This window comes from Salarias fasciatus, chromosome 1 (genome assembly GCF_902148845.1).
Source record: "Salarias fasciatus chromosome 1, fSalaFa1.1, whole genome shotgun sequence".
In the NCBI taxonomy this organism is placed as follows: domain Eukaryota; kingdom Metazoa; phylum Chordata; class Actinopteri; order Blenniiformes; family Blenniidae; genus Salarias; species Salarias fasciatus.
The window spans coordinates 1,736,887-1,755,075 of record NC_043745.1 but is presented as its reverse complement, the minus strand read 5'-3'; the positions used below and the strand labels follow the sequence as shown (position 1 = coordinate 1,755,075).

The following is an 18,189-nucleotide window of genomic DNA, read 5'->3' as shown; positions in this document are numbered from 1 at the left end:
CGGATTTAAATTAACAAACAATCAAACAAAAATCCTCGGCAGTGGCTTTCACCACAAGAGGGCCCGAGGGTTTTCATAACCCACCAACCCTCTGTAAGCTACACCTCTGGGCAGCAGGAACCAACAGTGGTCTCTCTCTCTCCCTCTGTCTGTCTGTCTGTCTCTCTCTCTCTCTCTCTCTCCTTCTCCCTCTCCATCTGTTTATCTGTCTGTCTCTGTCTCTCTCTCTCCCTCTGTCTGTCTCTCTCTCTCTCTCTCTCTCTCTCTCCCTCCCTCTCTCTCTCTCTCGTACCCCTTTCCCACTGAGAATGGCAGATCGACCCACTAACAGTTGACAATTGACTCCTTTCTCACTGCCTGTAGACCCAGGTCTAACCGCCTGCTGGCGAGCTGCATGGCTGCGTTTTTGTGCGCTGATGATGTCATCAACATGGGACGGAGCACAGCGAGGTAAAATATGGAGAAGAGTCGACGAGTCTCCTCTTCCCCACAGATCAAGAGAAGCTCTCTGTTCTCGTTATCTTGCCAATGCTGGGTCATCTTGACGAATAGGTATCTCACACTGTGTCCAAAAACAGCTAGCGCGCTAACGTAGCCACGCTCAGGAGCCGATTATTAGCGGGTCTCAACGGGTTTTTTGGCCAGTGGAAAAGGGGCATCTCTCTCTCTCTCTCTCTCTCTCTCTCTCTCCCTCTCTCTCTCTGTCTCATCCCCCCCCCAGGCGTTCCTCCTCCACCCAGTATATTGTGCCTTCCTCCTCTCCTTGTCATGTTTCCAGCCCACTCTGCCCCGGCTCCTCTCTGCTCAGTGAAGCTGTAGACTCAAACCGGCTGGTTCGGATCACAGCCTGGTGAATGCAGCATTGCGTAGCTACATAAACCTTCTCTTATGTAAAAGGCTTCCCTGCAGACCACATTAATGAAGTGAAAATGCAGCAATGGGAAAAATAAAATCTCCTAATCAAGCACCATTTTGTGATCTGGCTCGCATTTAGAATCATCCCCATCCACATGCAAGAGACGGATTCCCCCGGGTTTACAGTCTCCAAGTTCAGATATTAATTTGCACATTTTAATAAGCAATTTGATGCAAATTGCAAAGTACATCTGACACAAAAGTGTCCTTCATTGAAGGTAAAACCCAAGAGTTCCTCTTTCCCTTCCAGTATCTGCTGCACAGCAATTATGTGTAAGTACTAGTCTGAATTATAGAAACACACCCACAACGATCCACACTCTAATGAGCACTTTATTTCTGAATATATTTCACATTTTCATCGTGCTGCACTTGGTGGAAATGTTGTTTACCCAGGGGAAAACCACAGCGTCCATTTTGTTTTCCATCTGCCATTAGAATTGGCTCTCAGAGTGTGAAGCGGCCCTCCCTGGGGAGCTGGGGGGGCGGCGGTGTTCAGGTGCAACAACAGGACCTGAGTGACTGCAGCCCAAACAGCTCATGTACCGTTAACATTTACAGGACCCTCTTCAGTCCTTTGCAGCTTTTCTAAACCTAATAGATCAAGAAAATACATATTTTTCCGTTTTTTCCCACGGAAACAGCAGAAACACTGTAAACAATGTTGGTCTGCTGGTTTGTGATGAAGGAAACATCTAAAGCATGTCGGACAGAGAGTCTGAGGAGCAGGATTTGGAAACACTGCTCGAAACAGGAGCAATGGAACACAGACAGTCAGATGGACAGAACACCACGTTGGATTGTTATTAAGCCGACTGTCAACTCTAAAACTACCAGATCCAGGAGAATCTGGACTGGAACCAGGACCAGAAGAATCTGGAGTGGGATTCATGCCACTCTGAAGGAAAACATTGCTCTTGTCCGTCTACTGAGCATGTGCAGAACATCTGTTTACATTGCTGATTTGAAAAAGTTGTTTTCCCTGTTTCCACAGGGACGGAGCATTTAAAAAAAAGTTGTTTTCAGTGACCTCTATAGCACTGCTGTCGCGTAAATAGGCTTAGTTTCCATTTCTAAAAAGTTGATCTGTGGAGCTTCAGAAACACAGAAAAGCATGAAAGGAAAAGAAAGTTTGTCTTTGAATAGGAATACATCATGAAAGCTTTACTGGAGAGACTCTGGTTTGGATCCAGGGAGCAGCGACAGATCAACTTTATTTTCAGGAAAATAATGTCACATCCATCCCATCCTGGACCGTCAGTTAAACTCGTACTTATAGCTTCAGTCTGTCAGCCTGAGCCCTTAACATCTGAGAGAGTGTGTTGCTCCTGCTGGTCCTGGAGAGTCTTTTACTGGACGTGCTGTCTTCAGAGGGGACCCTGAGCTCTCTCAGCCTGGTGGTCATAATGTTGTGGCTGATCGGTGGAGCTGTGCAGCTGCAGTGTGGCGAATGTCTTTGTCCTTCAGTCGAGTATCTGTAAGACAAACCGTTTCTGTGACATAAAGTGGGGAAGATAGCACTGACCTGCAGCCTCTGTGTTCCTGTTCACATGATGAAGACTGTTCCTCCTCTTCCTCCCGTCCCTCTGCAGTCGTCTTCTTCAGATATTCTCTGACCGCCTCCTTCCTCCTTTCAACCCGTACCTGCAGCTTCCTCCCTCTGCGGCTCTCCCAGCCAATCTCCGTCACACCAGGCAGCTGCAGCGGGGGGACAGATGAAAGCAGGAGGGAAACATGGAGACGCTGCAAGTCCACGCAGCGGGTGGAGGACAGAGGAGGCTTACAGGCGGAGGCAGAGAGTGAAGGGTGAAAGAGAGGATAGTGGGAATAGGAGGGAAGGGGGAAGACAGAAAGAGACGTGCTGCATTAGAAGCTCTCTCTCTCTCCATCTCTTCCTGTTCGTCTTCAGCCTCTCTGCATCCACCTGCATCTCACTGCTTTGGCTCGCTGGGACGTCATGCCTTTGTGCTTTCACTGTGGACACAATAGATCACTGTTTACGGCCAGATGAGTGCGATATTGCCGTCTGTGAGCCGTTACACAGCGATCGGAGCAGTATCCGGGGATAAACAGTGCATCAGCCACGTCTAACTGGAGCCGACACCCCCTCAGAATTAGCCAGTATTAGGTTGTGCTGCTTTAATATGTCCAAGAAACGCTTGAGTTTCATCAGAAGCAGATTTTTTTCTGGTTGTGTAGCACCTTTCTGTACTCCTGGATACACACCTCACAATGAGCCCTTGTGAAATGTGGACAGCTTTGTTGCATCCTTCTTGGTCAATGAGCAGCGTTCTGAACCATACAGGAGAGTTTTCCGGACACAGGGTCCCTCCACAGTAGTAATACAGTTTACACCTGCATGCTGAGTGCTGAACAGAAAGATGATGGAGAAATGGCTCCATTCACACTTTCTGAGCATTCTCATGGCTGCTTTATGAAAACCCTCTCTGATCAGAGATGTCCATGCACTAAACTTGATTGTTTGTTTTTCTTTGGTTTATTGCTCATTTAAAAAGTCACTCCAACCAGCTTCTTGTAGCATTTAGCTGTTTGCTGGCTCGTTGTTTACAGCAGACTCAGTCTTCAAGAAATAAAATCAGAAAACAATAAAATTAGTTTTATGTTCTGGTTTTTAACACCAACAGTGATGCTTTTTTCCCCCCACTTTATTTTTACATTTCATGGCATATAATGGTTACACACATTAGAACTCACTATACAGTGCAATGCCAATATGGAAAACAGACAGAAAACAAAAAGAAAAAAGAAGAAAAAAAAAGAGAACAGAAACAATAAACAAACTAAAACCTACCCAACAACATTATAACAAATATCAAGTCAAAAAGTCAAAATATATGCATCTTCTTAAATATATACCCATGACAAAAAACAAACAAAAAAAAAAAAAGAGGGGGGGGGGGGGGGGGGGGGGGGGGGGGGGGGGGTGCCCGGGGCGATAAATGTTAAAACTTAAGGAAGACTGAATTTGGATATATGAATAGTTGCAGCACAGTGTTTAATCAGTCTGGTACAAAAGGAAAGTCCATTTTTCTAAGTGCAGCAAAAAATGGATTCCACGTTTTAGAAAAGTCATCGAGAGAGTCTCTAACAATGAAGCGAATTTTCTCTAATTTAAGAAAATATAGAAGATCTCGGAGCCAGTGAACATAAGAAGGGGGTGTTAAAGATTTCCATTTCATTAATGTTACTCGACGAGCAAGCAACGACATGAATGCCACTGAGGATTTTTGGGTTGTTGATAAATTTAAAGAAGAGGGTACTACGCCAAACAGGGCAATAAAAGGATTTGGTTGAACGAACTTACCAACTACCTCTGACACCATTCCAAAAATGTTATTCCAGTAATTATGAATTTGTGGACAGAGCCAGAAAGTGTGTATTAAATTTGCAATTGGATGTTGGCATCTGTCACATTTTGGAGAAATATTTGGATACATTTTTGCCAAGCGGGCTTTAGTAAAGTATATTCGGTGCAGAAGTTTACATTGAATAAGGCTATGTTTGGCACAAATGGAGGATTTATGAACCAACAACAACATTTGTGACCAGAGTTCATCAGATATGACTTCCCCTAAATCTTCTTCCTAAAGAGCTCGAATACTGTCTGTTGCCTGCAGATTTACAGAAGTAATCTGATTATAGATGATAGAAATTGTACCTTTCAATGTAAAAGTAGGTTGTAAAAATACATCAAAAGGTGTATTTCCTGGAGCATTTGGGAAAGTCGAAAACTTATTCCGGACACAGTTCCGAACCTGCAGGTAACGAAAGAAATGGTTGTGGGGTAAATCAAATGTATCAACGAGTTGTTGAAAGGAAGCGAATACATCATCTATGAATAAATCCCTAAATAATATGATACCCTTTCTTGACCATAAAGTGTATGCCGAGTCTATGAGAGAGGGTGGGAATACATGGTTAAAAGAAAGAGGGGCATACAAAGAGAAAGACTGCAGGCCCAGACATCGCCTAAACTGAAGCCAAATTTTCATAGATGATTTAACTATTTTATTTTCGGTGTAAGGGAAAACTGAAAAACTGGTAGGAGAATGAAGCAAAGCGGACAATGAAACTGGTTTAACTGAGTTAGTCTCCATAATAAGCCAAGAGGGAGGGTTTACAGGGTCAAATTGGAGCCAATATTTGAATACTCTGAGATTACAAGCCCAGTAATAATATTTAAAGTTTGGTAGAGCCATACCTCCAAGTTTCTTAGATTTTTGCAAGTACTGAATCCGCAAACGAGGAACCTTTTTATCCCATAGAAATTCACAAATGATAGTATCAAGCTTTTTGAAGAAAGACTGTACAAGGAAAATAGGGATGCATTGAAACAGATACAAGAAACGGGGGAGAATGTTCATTTTGATACAATTGATGCGTGCCACTAGAGAGAGTCCCAGGATAGACCAGCCATCTAAATCTTCTTTAGTACGCAACAATAATGGAGAAAAATTTGCTACAAAGAGATCCTCAAATTTAGAGGTGACTTCAATTCCTAAGTAACTAAAACTATTTTGGACAATTTTAAATGGCAAGGTATGCAAAGGAAATGCACGAGCCGAGCCATTAATGGAAAAAAATTCACATTTATTGAGATTTAATTTGTACCCTGACAATTGTCCAAATTCTTTGAGCGTCTCAAGAGCAGCCGGAATGGAGGAATTTGGATTAGAAATATACAGAAGTAGATCATCTGCATATAACGAAATTTTGTTTTCTATACCATTTCTAGTTATACCGCTAATTTCTGTATTGGATCTAAGAGCTATTGCAAGAGGCTCTATCGCCAACGCAAACAACAAGGGGCTCAGAGGGCAGCCCTGCCTTGTGGAGCGATGAAGACGAAAATATGAAGACTGTATATTATTAGTCCTAATAGATGCATGTGGGTCTGAATAAAGCAACTGAATCCATGAGAGGAATTTTTCACCAAAACCAAATTTTCTAATTGTGTAAAATAAATACGGCCATTCTACCCTATCAAACGCCTTCTCGGCATCTAAAGATATTAGGGCTTCCTGGCTATTTGTAGGGGTAGAGCTGTATACAACATTAAAGAGTCGTCTTATATTAGAGAAGGAATGTCTGTTTTGAATGAAACCGGTTTGGTCAGGACTGACAACAGATGGAAGGACAGATTCTAACCGTAGTGCTACTGCCTTGGACAACAGTTTAAAATCAAAGTTCAATAAACTAATGGGACGATAAGAAGAACACAGTTGTGGGTCTTTACCCTTCTTTGCTAGAATACTAATTAAAGCTTGATTGAGTGTCTGGGGCAAGTGGCCAAGTAAAAAGGATTCCATATATACATCCAAAAGCAATGGCGAGATCTTATTCCAAATTTTTTATAAAACTCATAAGGGTACCCATCTGGACCTGGGCACTTGCCTCCTTGAAGAGACTTAACAGGATCAGTAAGTTCCATTATTGTGAGAGGCCTCTCAAGATGATTAGCAACTGCCGGATCAATTAGAGGAATATCCAATTTTGCGAAAAACTTATCGAAATCAGACATTGATGGGGTACATTCTGAAGAATACAAGGAAGAATAAAAGTTTTCAAATGCCAAGATAATCTCAACTGGATCACAAGTAACGGTCTGCGACAATTTAATTTGAGAAATTTGGCGTGATGCAGATTTTTGTCGAATTTGATGTGCCAGAAGTTTGCCAGCTTTGTCTCCATTCTCATAAAACTGGGCACCTGACTGAAGCAGTAACTCACTCGTATGTTGTGTCATTAAAATATCAAACTCAGACTGTAACACAAGACGTTCCTTGTATAAATTTTGGATTTGGAGAAGTAGAATACAAACTATCTAATTGTGAGATACGACTTGTTAACTCAAAAAGTTTCTCTTTTTTAATTTTGTTTTCATACTTTACATAGGAGATGATTTCCCCTCTAATGTAAGCCTTTAGTGTTTCCCACAACAATGATGCCGAGATATCAGGTCCCTTATTATTGGATAAAAAAAGTCAATCTGCTGTTCTATGAAAGAAACGAAATTTTCATTCGATAAAAGACGGGTATTTAACCACCACAATGGCTGACGAGTAGATTGTGATTCAAATGTAATATTCACAGAAACTGGAGCGTGATCAGAGAGAACTATAGCCTCATACCTACAATCTGTCAAAGCGGGCAAAAATCTATTATCAAGTAGGAAAAAATCAATACGCGTATAAGTGTGATGAACGGGAGAAAATAAGGAATACACCTTTTGTTGTGCATTCAAAAATCGCCATGCATCCGAAACTGCAAATTCTGTCATAAAAGAGTTAACAACTTTTGCTGAGCGAGTTAAAGGTGCTGATTTTCTTGATGAACGATCTAATTGAGGGTCAAGCCAACAATTAAACACCAACAGTGATGCTGATGGAAGAATGTCAACCGTCACCATGGAAACCAGCATCTTCATCACCTTCCCAACAAGATTCTGTGCTGTTGACCTGTGACCTCTGTGAAAACCACCAAAACGTTCAAATCCATGACTCGTGATGCAGTCTGGGCCGGTGCTGGTACTGGTGTCTGTTAGAGGAGGAACCGACCGCCGTGCTCGTCACTCACTTGATGGTGGTTTCTTCTGTCACCTGTGTGATCCCTACAGTCTGAATTAGTTATCAAATGTTTGATGGAGCACAGCAGAGATCTGCGTCATTACATTTGTGTAACCCAGAGAAAGACGCACACCAGACCACCTGTTCGGTTGGAGATGATACACTACGCTTTAAAAGTTATCGATGTTGGGCTCTTTGGTGAAATTTGAAGATGTGCCTGTCCAGAGTAGCCTCGTAAACCAGCCCCGCCCACTCCTCATCCACATTTGGATTTGGAGTTGAGTTCAGTCTGGATAGGAGCCCATAGAAACTTCTTGCAGGGGGTGTCGGTCACTCCTTTGACTGACAGCGCACTTCAGCCATTCAGCGCTTCAAAACAAATACGTCATCAAAATGCGTTAGCTTCTCTCAGGGTTAGCATTAGCTCATTAGCTCTAGCTTCTCTACATGCAAAGACACGGGAAAACGTCTTTTCCTGTTAGAAACTCACCAGGCCAGACTCTTGCTCTTGCTTGATTGTTGTAATTCTTGGTATTTTTGGCTAGAACTTTACTGATTGCAGCTTTCAGACGATGATAAAAGTTAAAGTCTGTCGTCTCCAATACGCGTAGCGATAGCGTCACTTCCGGTTTAGCCACCGGAATTCGCCAAAAAAATTTGAAAGCAAAAAGTGGCAACGCTGATTGGCTCGGCCGTTTCAGGATCGAGTGAAATCCCCTCCTATGGGCTCCTACCCAGACTGAGGACAACTCCAAAATCCAAACAGATGAGGAGTGGGCGGGGCTGGTTTACCAGGCAATGTCCAGAGAGACTGTAAGAGTCCAGAAAGACAGAGATGCAGAAAACGGGGAGAGCCCAGAAAGACAGATCCAAAAAGACGGTAAGAGTTCTGAATGACAGAGAAGCAGCCTTTGTCCTCTGTCCACACCCCACACTGAGGAACAGAACCTTGTGGAACCAGATGGTGCAGGACGTATTGTAGGACGTGAGAGGCTCCAGGTGTCCCATCTGACCACCAGAAGCCATTTCCATCAGCATGGTCTGACAGTTGGACCAACTGTTGGGTCCCTGAACACACCAGCAGGCACAGGCCTCATGGTCTTTGTGGACGATTGAGCGTTTAGTTTGACCGGGTCAAACTGGACCAGTAGACCTCCTGACCTTCATGGACCAGGGAACATTGAGCTAGGGCTGCAACTAACGATTATTTTTGTTGTCGACTAATCTATCGATTATTTTTTCGATTAGTCGATTAGTCGTGATTATTTTTTTCTTTATTTTCAACCACCTATTTTGGACATCTTTTTAACCTAGCTTGTGCAAATCTCCACACTTGTGAAAGTTACCCTGCTGTACTCTGATCACATGTTTAACAAACTATGATATTAATGACACAAAACATTTTTCTGAATCTCAGTTGTTATATTTTTCAACATATCACTGACCACAACAAAAAGTATATAAATCAAATGATTCAAACTTAAAGTGCAAGTGGTAGTGAACAAACATTTATAAACAACTCAAAAAAGCTGCCGTTAGCTTTAATGTCATTCACTGCAGTCTCATACTTTTCTTCAACTAGTTTTGTAAAATGAGTTCTGTATGGGCAAGGTGTAGCCCGGATGAAAGGTCTGGATCATCTGCTTGAAGCCATCATCCTCAACCATGGATATTGGTCTCATGTCCATGACTATCATGTTGAGGATGCTCTGTGTCAGGGTTTCAGCCGTCTGGGGGCTGCAGGAACCTCTCCTCAGGACAAACTCATCCACACGCCTTTGCTTAGCACTTCGAAAAGAGAGAGAACAAAAAAAGAGGTATATTAGCCCACAGTTTCAAGATTGCGTACAATGTTTGTCACATTTAAATACCTGAACAAGTTATCACAGATTTCTTTAAGGCAACAGTGAAGGAGAAAATTGTTCAGTATGACTCAGTCTTTGATGGGAGTTAAATTATTAATCTAATTGGCATATGCTGTACGGACCGGCTGTGAGTGTCAGTTTTTGCTTCACTGGACAACTGTACGTCTTCCTTTTTGCAATCGGAGTCACCCTGTACTTGATGAAGTACTTTTTCCACGGTAAATCAACCTCTTGGCATTAAGTAAATTAAAAAAAAAACTCTTTCGGTCTGCTCTGCTCTCTATACTCAGCACTACTACCACTGCCTTTCCACCGCGTCGGAGTGTGTTTTACAAACTCTTCTTACTTTTAAACTTTGAATAAGACCATCCCCACAAATGCTGCTCACATGTCCGCATGTGTGTCTGTAAAGTACTCCTGGTGAAAAGTACTAACAAGATCCAGAACACATTTATAGGTACAGCCTGTTTTATTCAGCAGTGTAGCTGGTCACAATTTTATGACTTTGGGGCTTAAAGGGTTTAAAATATTAGGGTATCAACATTATTTGTGAACTCACCTCTCTGCGGTTCGTGATGATACAGCGGCTCCGGGGTGTTGGCGTTTGAGGTGTTTGCATCACAGTAGTGCTGCCGTGAAAAGAGAGTTGAGCTTCACAGAGTTTGCATTTAACGTGTTTCGCTGGTTTTTTTTTCGGTGAAATGCTCCCAAACTCTTGAAAGTTTAGGTCGGAGTTTTCCATCTTCTTCTTGTCGGTCCGCCATAATTTATCCATTCTTCTTCTGTTTCGTTGCTAGTTGAAAACAGGGAGCGACACTGCCCCCAGCACTTCCTGTAGTGCACTGCAGTTACAAAGCATCATGAAGCAGCCGGTGTGGGAGTCCATCACGCAGCAATTTACAACAATAACACGACGCGTCGACACTTAATTTTTCGCGTCGACGAATTTTTGTAGTCGACGTAATCGATTACGTCGACTAATCGTTGCAGCCCCACATTGAGCTGGACCAGGAACCAGTGGGCCTCAAGGTCTTGGTGGACCAGTGGACCTGTGGCTGAAGCGACTCTCATGATATATTACGGCTGAAGCTGCGACGTTTTACCTTTCCTGTGAAGTTCACCTGGGAGACAGACATCCTGGAGCTTTGGTGAGAAGTGCACGAGCGCTTCACAGCGAGGTGTCCTCGCCACTGTTACGGATGCTTTCAGTTACCCAAAAGAACGTATCGTCATGCGAGCAGTCCAGACCTGATTACAGCCAGAGATCCTTCTTCTGGTTTGAGACGATCTGGAGAAGCGCTGGCAGGCAGCTAACTCCAGCTTTCTTCACGCCATCCTCCAGTCTGCTGGCTGTCCAGAGCTCCTTCTTTCTTCCTTGTCTTCTTTCTTTATACTCCTGTAGGATTTGACAGGTCCTCTGAGTGCTTCTTGGTTTACCTTTTCAAATTGAAGCAATTATTTTGAGTGTTTTCACCTGTCTGTCAGGAGCAAACGTCTCGTCTTTTGGAGTATATGTTTCTCATCGTTTTCTCACTTTCTTGCCAGACGAGTTGAACACTTCTGTTTAATTTTTTGAGAAAATAATTGTGCCTGTGATGACGTGCCAAAATCATTGTGTTGTTTTTGGCATAATAGAAATAAAATGATTGAATCCATAAGACACAAAGAAGTCCTAAATGTTATGAAAGAGCAGCATTTCAACAAAAAATTCTCCAAAAAAACCTCCAATATAGAATTTTCACAGGACGTCCAGCGCGATGAGCAGCATGCTGAAGGGCCGTTACATGTGGTAAAACGTGATTATGCTAATGAAATCTCCTCATTATGCAGCCTGATGGCGGCGGGCGGCGCTCGCTGCTGAGATGTCTTTATTCACCCAGAAAGACCTTATTTTTAAATTCCCCTCTTGATTTCTGGCTCATTTGCACTGCATGCATTTGTGGGATGAGCAGCGGGTTTTGTTGTTTGTGTATTTGAGGAATGAAGCGTGATTGTAGTTGAGCGGACGGTGTCAGACGATGTGCGTTTTTATTACCTTTGCGTTCTAAAATGACTTGAATAATTCATGACTAAGAAGCGGCTGATAAATGAGTCAAACTATTGTTTCAGACTGAACGTTCATAAAGGTTAATGTCGACATTTACTGCGAGCTGCGAGACAAGGGTCGTCTTTTATAACACCTCCGATTGTTACCAAGACGCTCCAACCTCTGGCGGGGATGTGTACGTGCGTGCGTGCGTGTGCATGTGCGTGTGTGTTCGGTGCTCCGTCTTCCGACTGTTCCATTAGAGCGAGGCCGCACGGCGTCGGGATTACAATAATTAATGGTGATGGAAATCAGTGGAGAGCGATACCGCGAGTCAACTGGCATCATTAAGAGGCATCAAAGAGACGAGTGTGTTTACTGCTGCAAAACAAGCAGGTGTGTGTGTGTGTGTGTGTGTGTGTGTGAGAGAGAGACTTTGTTTTGTAAAACTGCTATTTTAATATTTTCACTGCTCCTCAGATTCTGACAACAAAGCAGGCTCCTTTTCTGTTTTCTCTCACGCGCACACACACACACACACACACACACACACACACACACACACACACACACACACACACACACACACACACTCTCCCAGTGTGCAGGGTTGCTTCTTCCTTCATGCTCGGTGTGTGTTGTCCTGCAGATGGTGATGGACTCCAGGACCACCTCCTCCCCGCCTGTCTGGATGATGAGTGTCAGCGCAGCTCCATCTACCTGGCCAAGCCGGGTTCACCGGAGGTACACACACACACACGCACACACGCCTCTGGAGCATCTTTTCGTTTGCTTGTGTTCCGTGTTTCCGTCCTTCAGAGAATCCGCTTCATGACTTTGCCTCGCTGCTTCTGAAGTTAGTCAGAGAAGGGCTGAGCGCCGCTCTTCGTCCCTCACTGCAGGACGTGTCCAGAGATCGTTTCCTCACAGTGACGCTCCGTTTCAGGAGAGCATTCAGCACAAGCACCACTGTGGAGGCTCCGCCTCCCTGAAACATGACATGTCTCCCCATCTGTGGGACGTGCACCTCCAGCAATGAAGACATGTGCTTGGTTTTGTTCACGTACACTCCCCCTCCTCCCCCTCCTCCTCCTCCCCCTCCTCCCCCTCCTCCTCCTCCTCCTCCTCCCCCTCCTCCTCCTCCTCCCCCTCCTCCCCCTCCTCCTCCTCCTCCTCCTCCTCCTCCTCCTCCCCCTCCTCCTCCTCCTCCTCCTCCCCCTCCTCCTCCTCCTCCTCCCCCTCCTCCTCCTCCTCCTCCTCCTCCTCCTCTTCCTCCTCCTCCCCCTCCCCCTGTGAATCTCTTCTCTCGTCCCACCAGTTGGCAGAAGGCCTGGCTCTTTTTTTCCTCCTTCCTTTGCTTCCACAGAACGAGCTTACACTTTTTTTTGTCTCAGCAGTCCAAAATAGAAATTTTACAGGCTTATCTGCATGTCCTCCCACACACACACACACACACACACACACACACACACACACACACACACACACACGCTCCCTGTGGACTTGCCTTCCTTTGTTGGCTGTCAGCGATAGAGGAAGATGATTGAGAGGAGGAGGAGGAGGGCTGCTGGTGGGTGAAGACGACACATGTTGTGCTGGTGTGGGAGACAGTTGTCCACGTCTGTGTGAGGAGGAAAGCGGCTCCTGGTGGCTTCCACAGTGGAGGGGAACATCTGGCCACCCCTGGGAAATGACATGTTTTTCTCATTTTCAAAACAAACCCCTGCAGTAAACGTGTGAAATCAAGCGTGCCGTCAAACGATGTCTCTGCTGTTTCTCATTCTCCTGCTAGGAAGTTAAAGTTCAGACAGTCAAACCATTTTCTGTGAATCATCCGGAAACAATCAGAGCGCATGTGGTTCTGTGCCATTCTCTCCATGACAGGTGTGTTCATCTCAGCAAGGTTTGTGTGTTTGATCTGGAATTGTAGGGCTCTTTTATCAGGGCGGGAATCAGTACCGGTACTCAGTGGTGCCAGGTTTTAGTACGTTTGTGTGTTTATGTGGTAATAAATGTTAATTTGTTGCTGTCTGCAGACGAGTCACTAATGGATGCTAGCTTGCTTACGGTGCTGAATGCAGGAGTTGTAGCCGTAGATCTGAGGCTGGTCATTCCTCATCCTGGAGAAACATCTTGTTCTAAAGCAGGAGCTTCCAGATTAGAAGTATTCCTGTCCATAGCGAGCGTAATCTACATCTTATTTTGAAAAGTGGAGTTGTGCTCGTTGGAGCGCTGTCTAATCACGCTTGCTTTGTTTGACATGCTAGCTGCTGACGTCCTGACGCTCTGAATGCAATGCTGCATTCAGGCCCCGTATGGAAAATTCCCTACTCTTCCACTGCCTCAAAGTCACCAGGATGCGTTCAGGGACCGAAACATGGTACCGTTGGATTTAACATCAATCAGTCGGTTCCTATAAAAGTACTGAATCCAGGAGCCATCCCTCGTTCACACAGTGATGTTTTCAAGTGAAAGCAGTCCATTGTTAATGTTGAGTGTGTATTGTTCTCCGCAGCGTGCGCGCGTGTGTGTGTGTGTGTGTGTGTGTGTGTGTGTGTGGTGTCTTTGTACGAACAACCTACAGCACCAACATGAGAGCTCCTTCATTTTCAGTGTTTCTGCTGTTTCCATGGAGACAGGCACCATTTTCAGGCTGTTGCAGTGTAGATGTGAAACGCAGGTTTCCCGATAGAGACGTGATGTGAGGGTCTGAGGGTCTGAGGGGTGTGTGAAGTGTGTGACTCTGCGCTCCGCCGCTGTGTTGTGGCATTTGCGCAGCAGATTCACGCGTTGGAACGTGGCGGTTCTGTGGGACTCATGTTCTCCCGAGAACGAGCTGCCAGAGAAGAGGAGTTCCTCCTGTTTCTGTGGGGGGGGGGGGGAGTCTGGATGCAGGCCACTCCATGACGGAGAGCCTGGGGGGACAGAGACGTCCCGCTGTCTCACAGCTTCCAGCAGCTGCAGACCCCCACTCCAGCATGATGATGATGATGATGAAGGGCGGGTGCTTCATTCTCCATCCCCTCTGGCTTTCGGACCGCTTTCATTACACTGGTCAACAGTGTTTCTGGAGTGTTTCTCTGAAATTGAATCCTCTTGCTGCGGGTTTCACTGCAGAAAACACTACACTACTGTCTGAATCTGTCGGGACAGAAAGGTGTGTGTGTGTGTGTGTGTGTGTGTGTGTGTGTGTTGCAGCTCAGCAGGATTGCTTCATCAGACTTCAGTGGAGAAGAGTTTGTCTCGATGAAGCACCTCTGCTCGTGGACCTTCCTGTCATTTAGATTTGAGCGTCCATCTACAGGTGATATGAACTTCACACCCGTGGTTTATGAGCGCTGCTGACTTTAATTGTGGCCCAAAAAGTCCAAACGATGCGTTGAGTATTTCACTGGAGCACTGCTGTCTTGTTTGATGAGCAGAAGGGGGGGGGGTTGAATGAAGGTGATGACAGCTGATCTCCCACACACCTCTGAGTGGAATGAACAGGCTTCAGGATCAAACGGCGGCTCGTCCACCCGCAGACCGTGTTTCAGCTCGGCGCCGTGGAGGCTCTTCCCCTCCAGCTGCTCGTTAAACCAGCAGATAAAGACTTTTTTTACATGAGGAGGGTTCACTCCGCTGCCTTCTCTGCTTCCTCACACTGATATTAGAGCTGCCCCACCTGGAAATCAACTCCACTTTCACGTTGGTGAAGTAAATGAAGGAGGAAGTGGAAGTGGCTGCTGTGGAGCGGAGCTTTGAGCTTTCTGCTGCTCGCTCGCTCGCTCCGACTTTAGAGGAGCGTTTGAAGCTGCCGGCTGAGCAGCTGATTCCACTGCTGCAGATGTCCTTTAAAGCTGCTTCCTGCTCACTTCTCAGCCCCGACTTTTCTCTTTGTAGCTCAGCAAAGGTGTTGAATCTGTGTTTCTTAACTTTACAGGATGTTCTGAGATCATTAAGTGGACTGAAATGTAGAATGTGCCTCTTGAATTTGAGCTGTTTGGAGGTATTTAGGTGTGCGACGGCTTCAGAGAGATTTGTAAATAATACATCTCCTCCGTGGAGTGTTTGATTTGTGGGTTTGAAGAGCGAGCCAGCAGCCTGCTGCTGCTCGGTGTGAGACGGAGACCTTCCAGAGAGGTGAGACGGTCAGCGGGCCGCCGGCTGACACAGGGACAGACGGTCACACCCAGAGCCCGGTTCACACCCAGCCCATCTGTTTGAGCTCAGCACGTCATTTACACCTGAGAGGCACGGCGCTGCTCACCCGCCGCTGCATGTGAGGACGCACCGGCGTGACGGCGCAGGAAATGTTCCGCTCCTGGAAAAAGACACTCCTGCTGACCTCGGGCAGCATCAGGATGTGTGGATGAAAACAAGCAGCAGACATCGCTTCTCTTGTTTCATTCAGTGGAAATGTTAAACAGCTTCCTGTTTAACATTTCCTGAAGGCCAAATGAAACTTCATGACAAACACAATAGCCTCTCATTTCCCAACTTCGTCATTTACATTGTGGAGCTATTCCTCTTATCGACACAAGTAGCGATCAGTTTCCATGTCTTGAATGGACTCTTCCATTCTACTGTCAATAGAAGCGAGTGAACTGTGAAATCCTCACAGCATGTCGCTTTGTTTCAGCGTCACAGAAACATTTCTCGACCCCAGAGAGTCATTCATAGAAATAACTAGTGTAGGTAAAAAATAATTTTATCAACATGAATATGTTTGAATACAAACATTAAAAGGTCTGATTAGAACTGTTTAAAATCTCTGTTTGTAACTCTGCCGTGCACACACCTGAGAAAAGCACCGAGAATGAAAATTGAAGACAAATCCGCACACCTGACTATTTCTACTGAGAGCTCTTTAGCCAAATTCACGACCTGGCTGGACAAATATCAATTCAATTCAATTCAGCTTTATTTATGAAGTGCCAATTACAACATGGTTGTTTCTAGACACTTTTACAGAGAAACCCAACAGATCCACATGAGCAAGCATAAGGACTGTAGAAAGGAAAAACTCCCTTTTAACAGGAAGAAACCTTTGCAGAACCAGGCTCAGAGGAGCAGAACCCTGCAGGACCAGGCTCAGAGGAGGAGAACCCTGCAGGACCAGGCTCAGAGGAGGAGAACCCTGCAGGACCAGGCTCAGAGGAGGAGAACCCTGCAGAACCAGGCTCAGAGGAGGAGAACCTGCAGAACCAGGCTCAGAGGAGGAGAACCCTGCAGAACCAGGCTCAGAGGAGCAGAACCCTGCAGGACCAGGCTCAGAGGAGGAGAACCTGCAGAACCAGGCTCAGAGGAGGAGAACCCTGCAGAACCAGGCTCAGAGGAGGAGAACCCTGCAGAACCAGGCTCAGAGGAGCAGAACCCTGCAGGACCAGGCTCAGAGGAGGAGAACCTGCAGAACCAGGCTCAGAGGAGGAGAACCCTGCAGAACCAGGCTCAGAGGAGCAGAACCCTGCAGGACCAGGCTCAGAGGAGGAGAACCCTGCAGAACCAGGCTCAGAGGAGGAGAACCCTGCAGAACCAGGCTCAGAGGAGCAGAACCCTGCAGGACCAGGCTCAGAGGAGCAGAACCCTGCAGGACCAGGCTCAGAGGAGGAGAACCCTGCAGGACCAGGCTCAGAGGAGGAGAACCTGCAGGACCAGGCTCAGAGGTGGTCTTCCTGCTGTCCCGGTTGGGGTGAGGGGACAGAGAGAGAAGGAGACAGGACAGACAGGTTCTTGTATCCACATACAGTTCATATATAAACACAGGGTCCAGAGGCTACAGGAGGAACAATCATCAGTGACATGTAGCAATACAATGAAATGAAACGAGAGAAGGAGCAGAGCTGGGAGCCGGTTCCACATGGTAGAACCCGGGGTTCAGTAAACCTTCCACCCACTGGGTCCGGGTTCCTCCTTTAATCAGTGGAGCAGCTGTTTTGTTTGATGCTCAGTTAGAATCCACCCATTGAATCCAGGCTGTCTCAATGGATCAGCTGATTGATGTTCTGTCTGCAATCCCTCAAGCATGGCTCTAGTCCACCTCAGAGACAGCCTCTTGGTCCTGACAAATATCCAGAGGACTGAGGAATCTGAGATGGAATGTGGCATCAGACTAGCTCCTTCCTCAGCCAAGCATGGTGGAGGCAGCATCATGGTTTGGGCTGCTTTGTGCTCTCTGGGCCTGGAGTTTGTCGTCCTCCAGTGCGGCGAAGCAGCAGGCCGATGCTGAAGAACAGGTCTGGTCTGTGGTTCCAGCCTTGGTCCCGCCCGTGGTGGATCTTCTGTGGTTCTGTCTCTGGGTTCCGGCCTCGCTGTGTGAGGATGTCACCGCCCTCCCCACATCACCTCATCTCCCCTCCGCCGCAGGCCGCCCACATTTTAATTTCTTGGCCTAATGAAGCGGGAGCTCTCTCTCCGCCAAGTGGAATCGATGGGAGGCGGCGAGCTCCAGTCATCAGCAGAGCTGCGAGAGCCATGTGACAAAGGGAGGCTTCTCCCTCTGCTCGTTTCTTGTTTGTTTGGTTGTTTTTTTTTTTTTAGTTTCCACCTTGCTGCTTCCATCTTCTTCATGCGCCGTTTCACGGTTTGCGTGGGTACATGAGTGCGTGAGCGCGCATGCAGAGCGGCGGGAGGAGGCGGCCGTGTTCTCACGCGCTTTGATAAAAAGCCATTTGTATGCCGGATCCCTCCCCTCACTACTATTAAAGGTATCAGATTACTGCGCCAGCACAAATCCCATCATCGTTTTCATCTCCATTAACTGGGTCGTTTGGATGTCTGCGTTAACACACACACTCAGACACACACACACACACTG

At 46.1% G+C, this 18,189-nt stretch overlaps 1 protein-coding gene across 1 annotated transcript in view; it reads left to right on the top strand.

Moving 5' to 3' along the window:
* itfg1 (integrin alpha FG-GAP repeat containing 1) overlaps positions 1-18,189 on the top strand; it is a 183,227-nt gene that overhangs the window by 59,526 nt on the left and 105,512 nt on the right. The window contains exon 9 of the mRNA XM_030082604.1: positions 12,043-12,137. Within this exon, the coding sequence (XP_029938464.1) occupies positions 12,043-12,137 (95 nt within the window). The remainder of the gene's footprint in view (positions 1-12,042; positions 12,138-18,189) is intronic.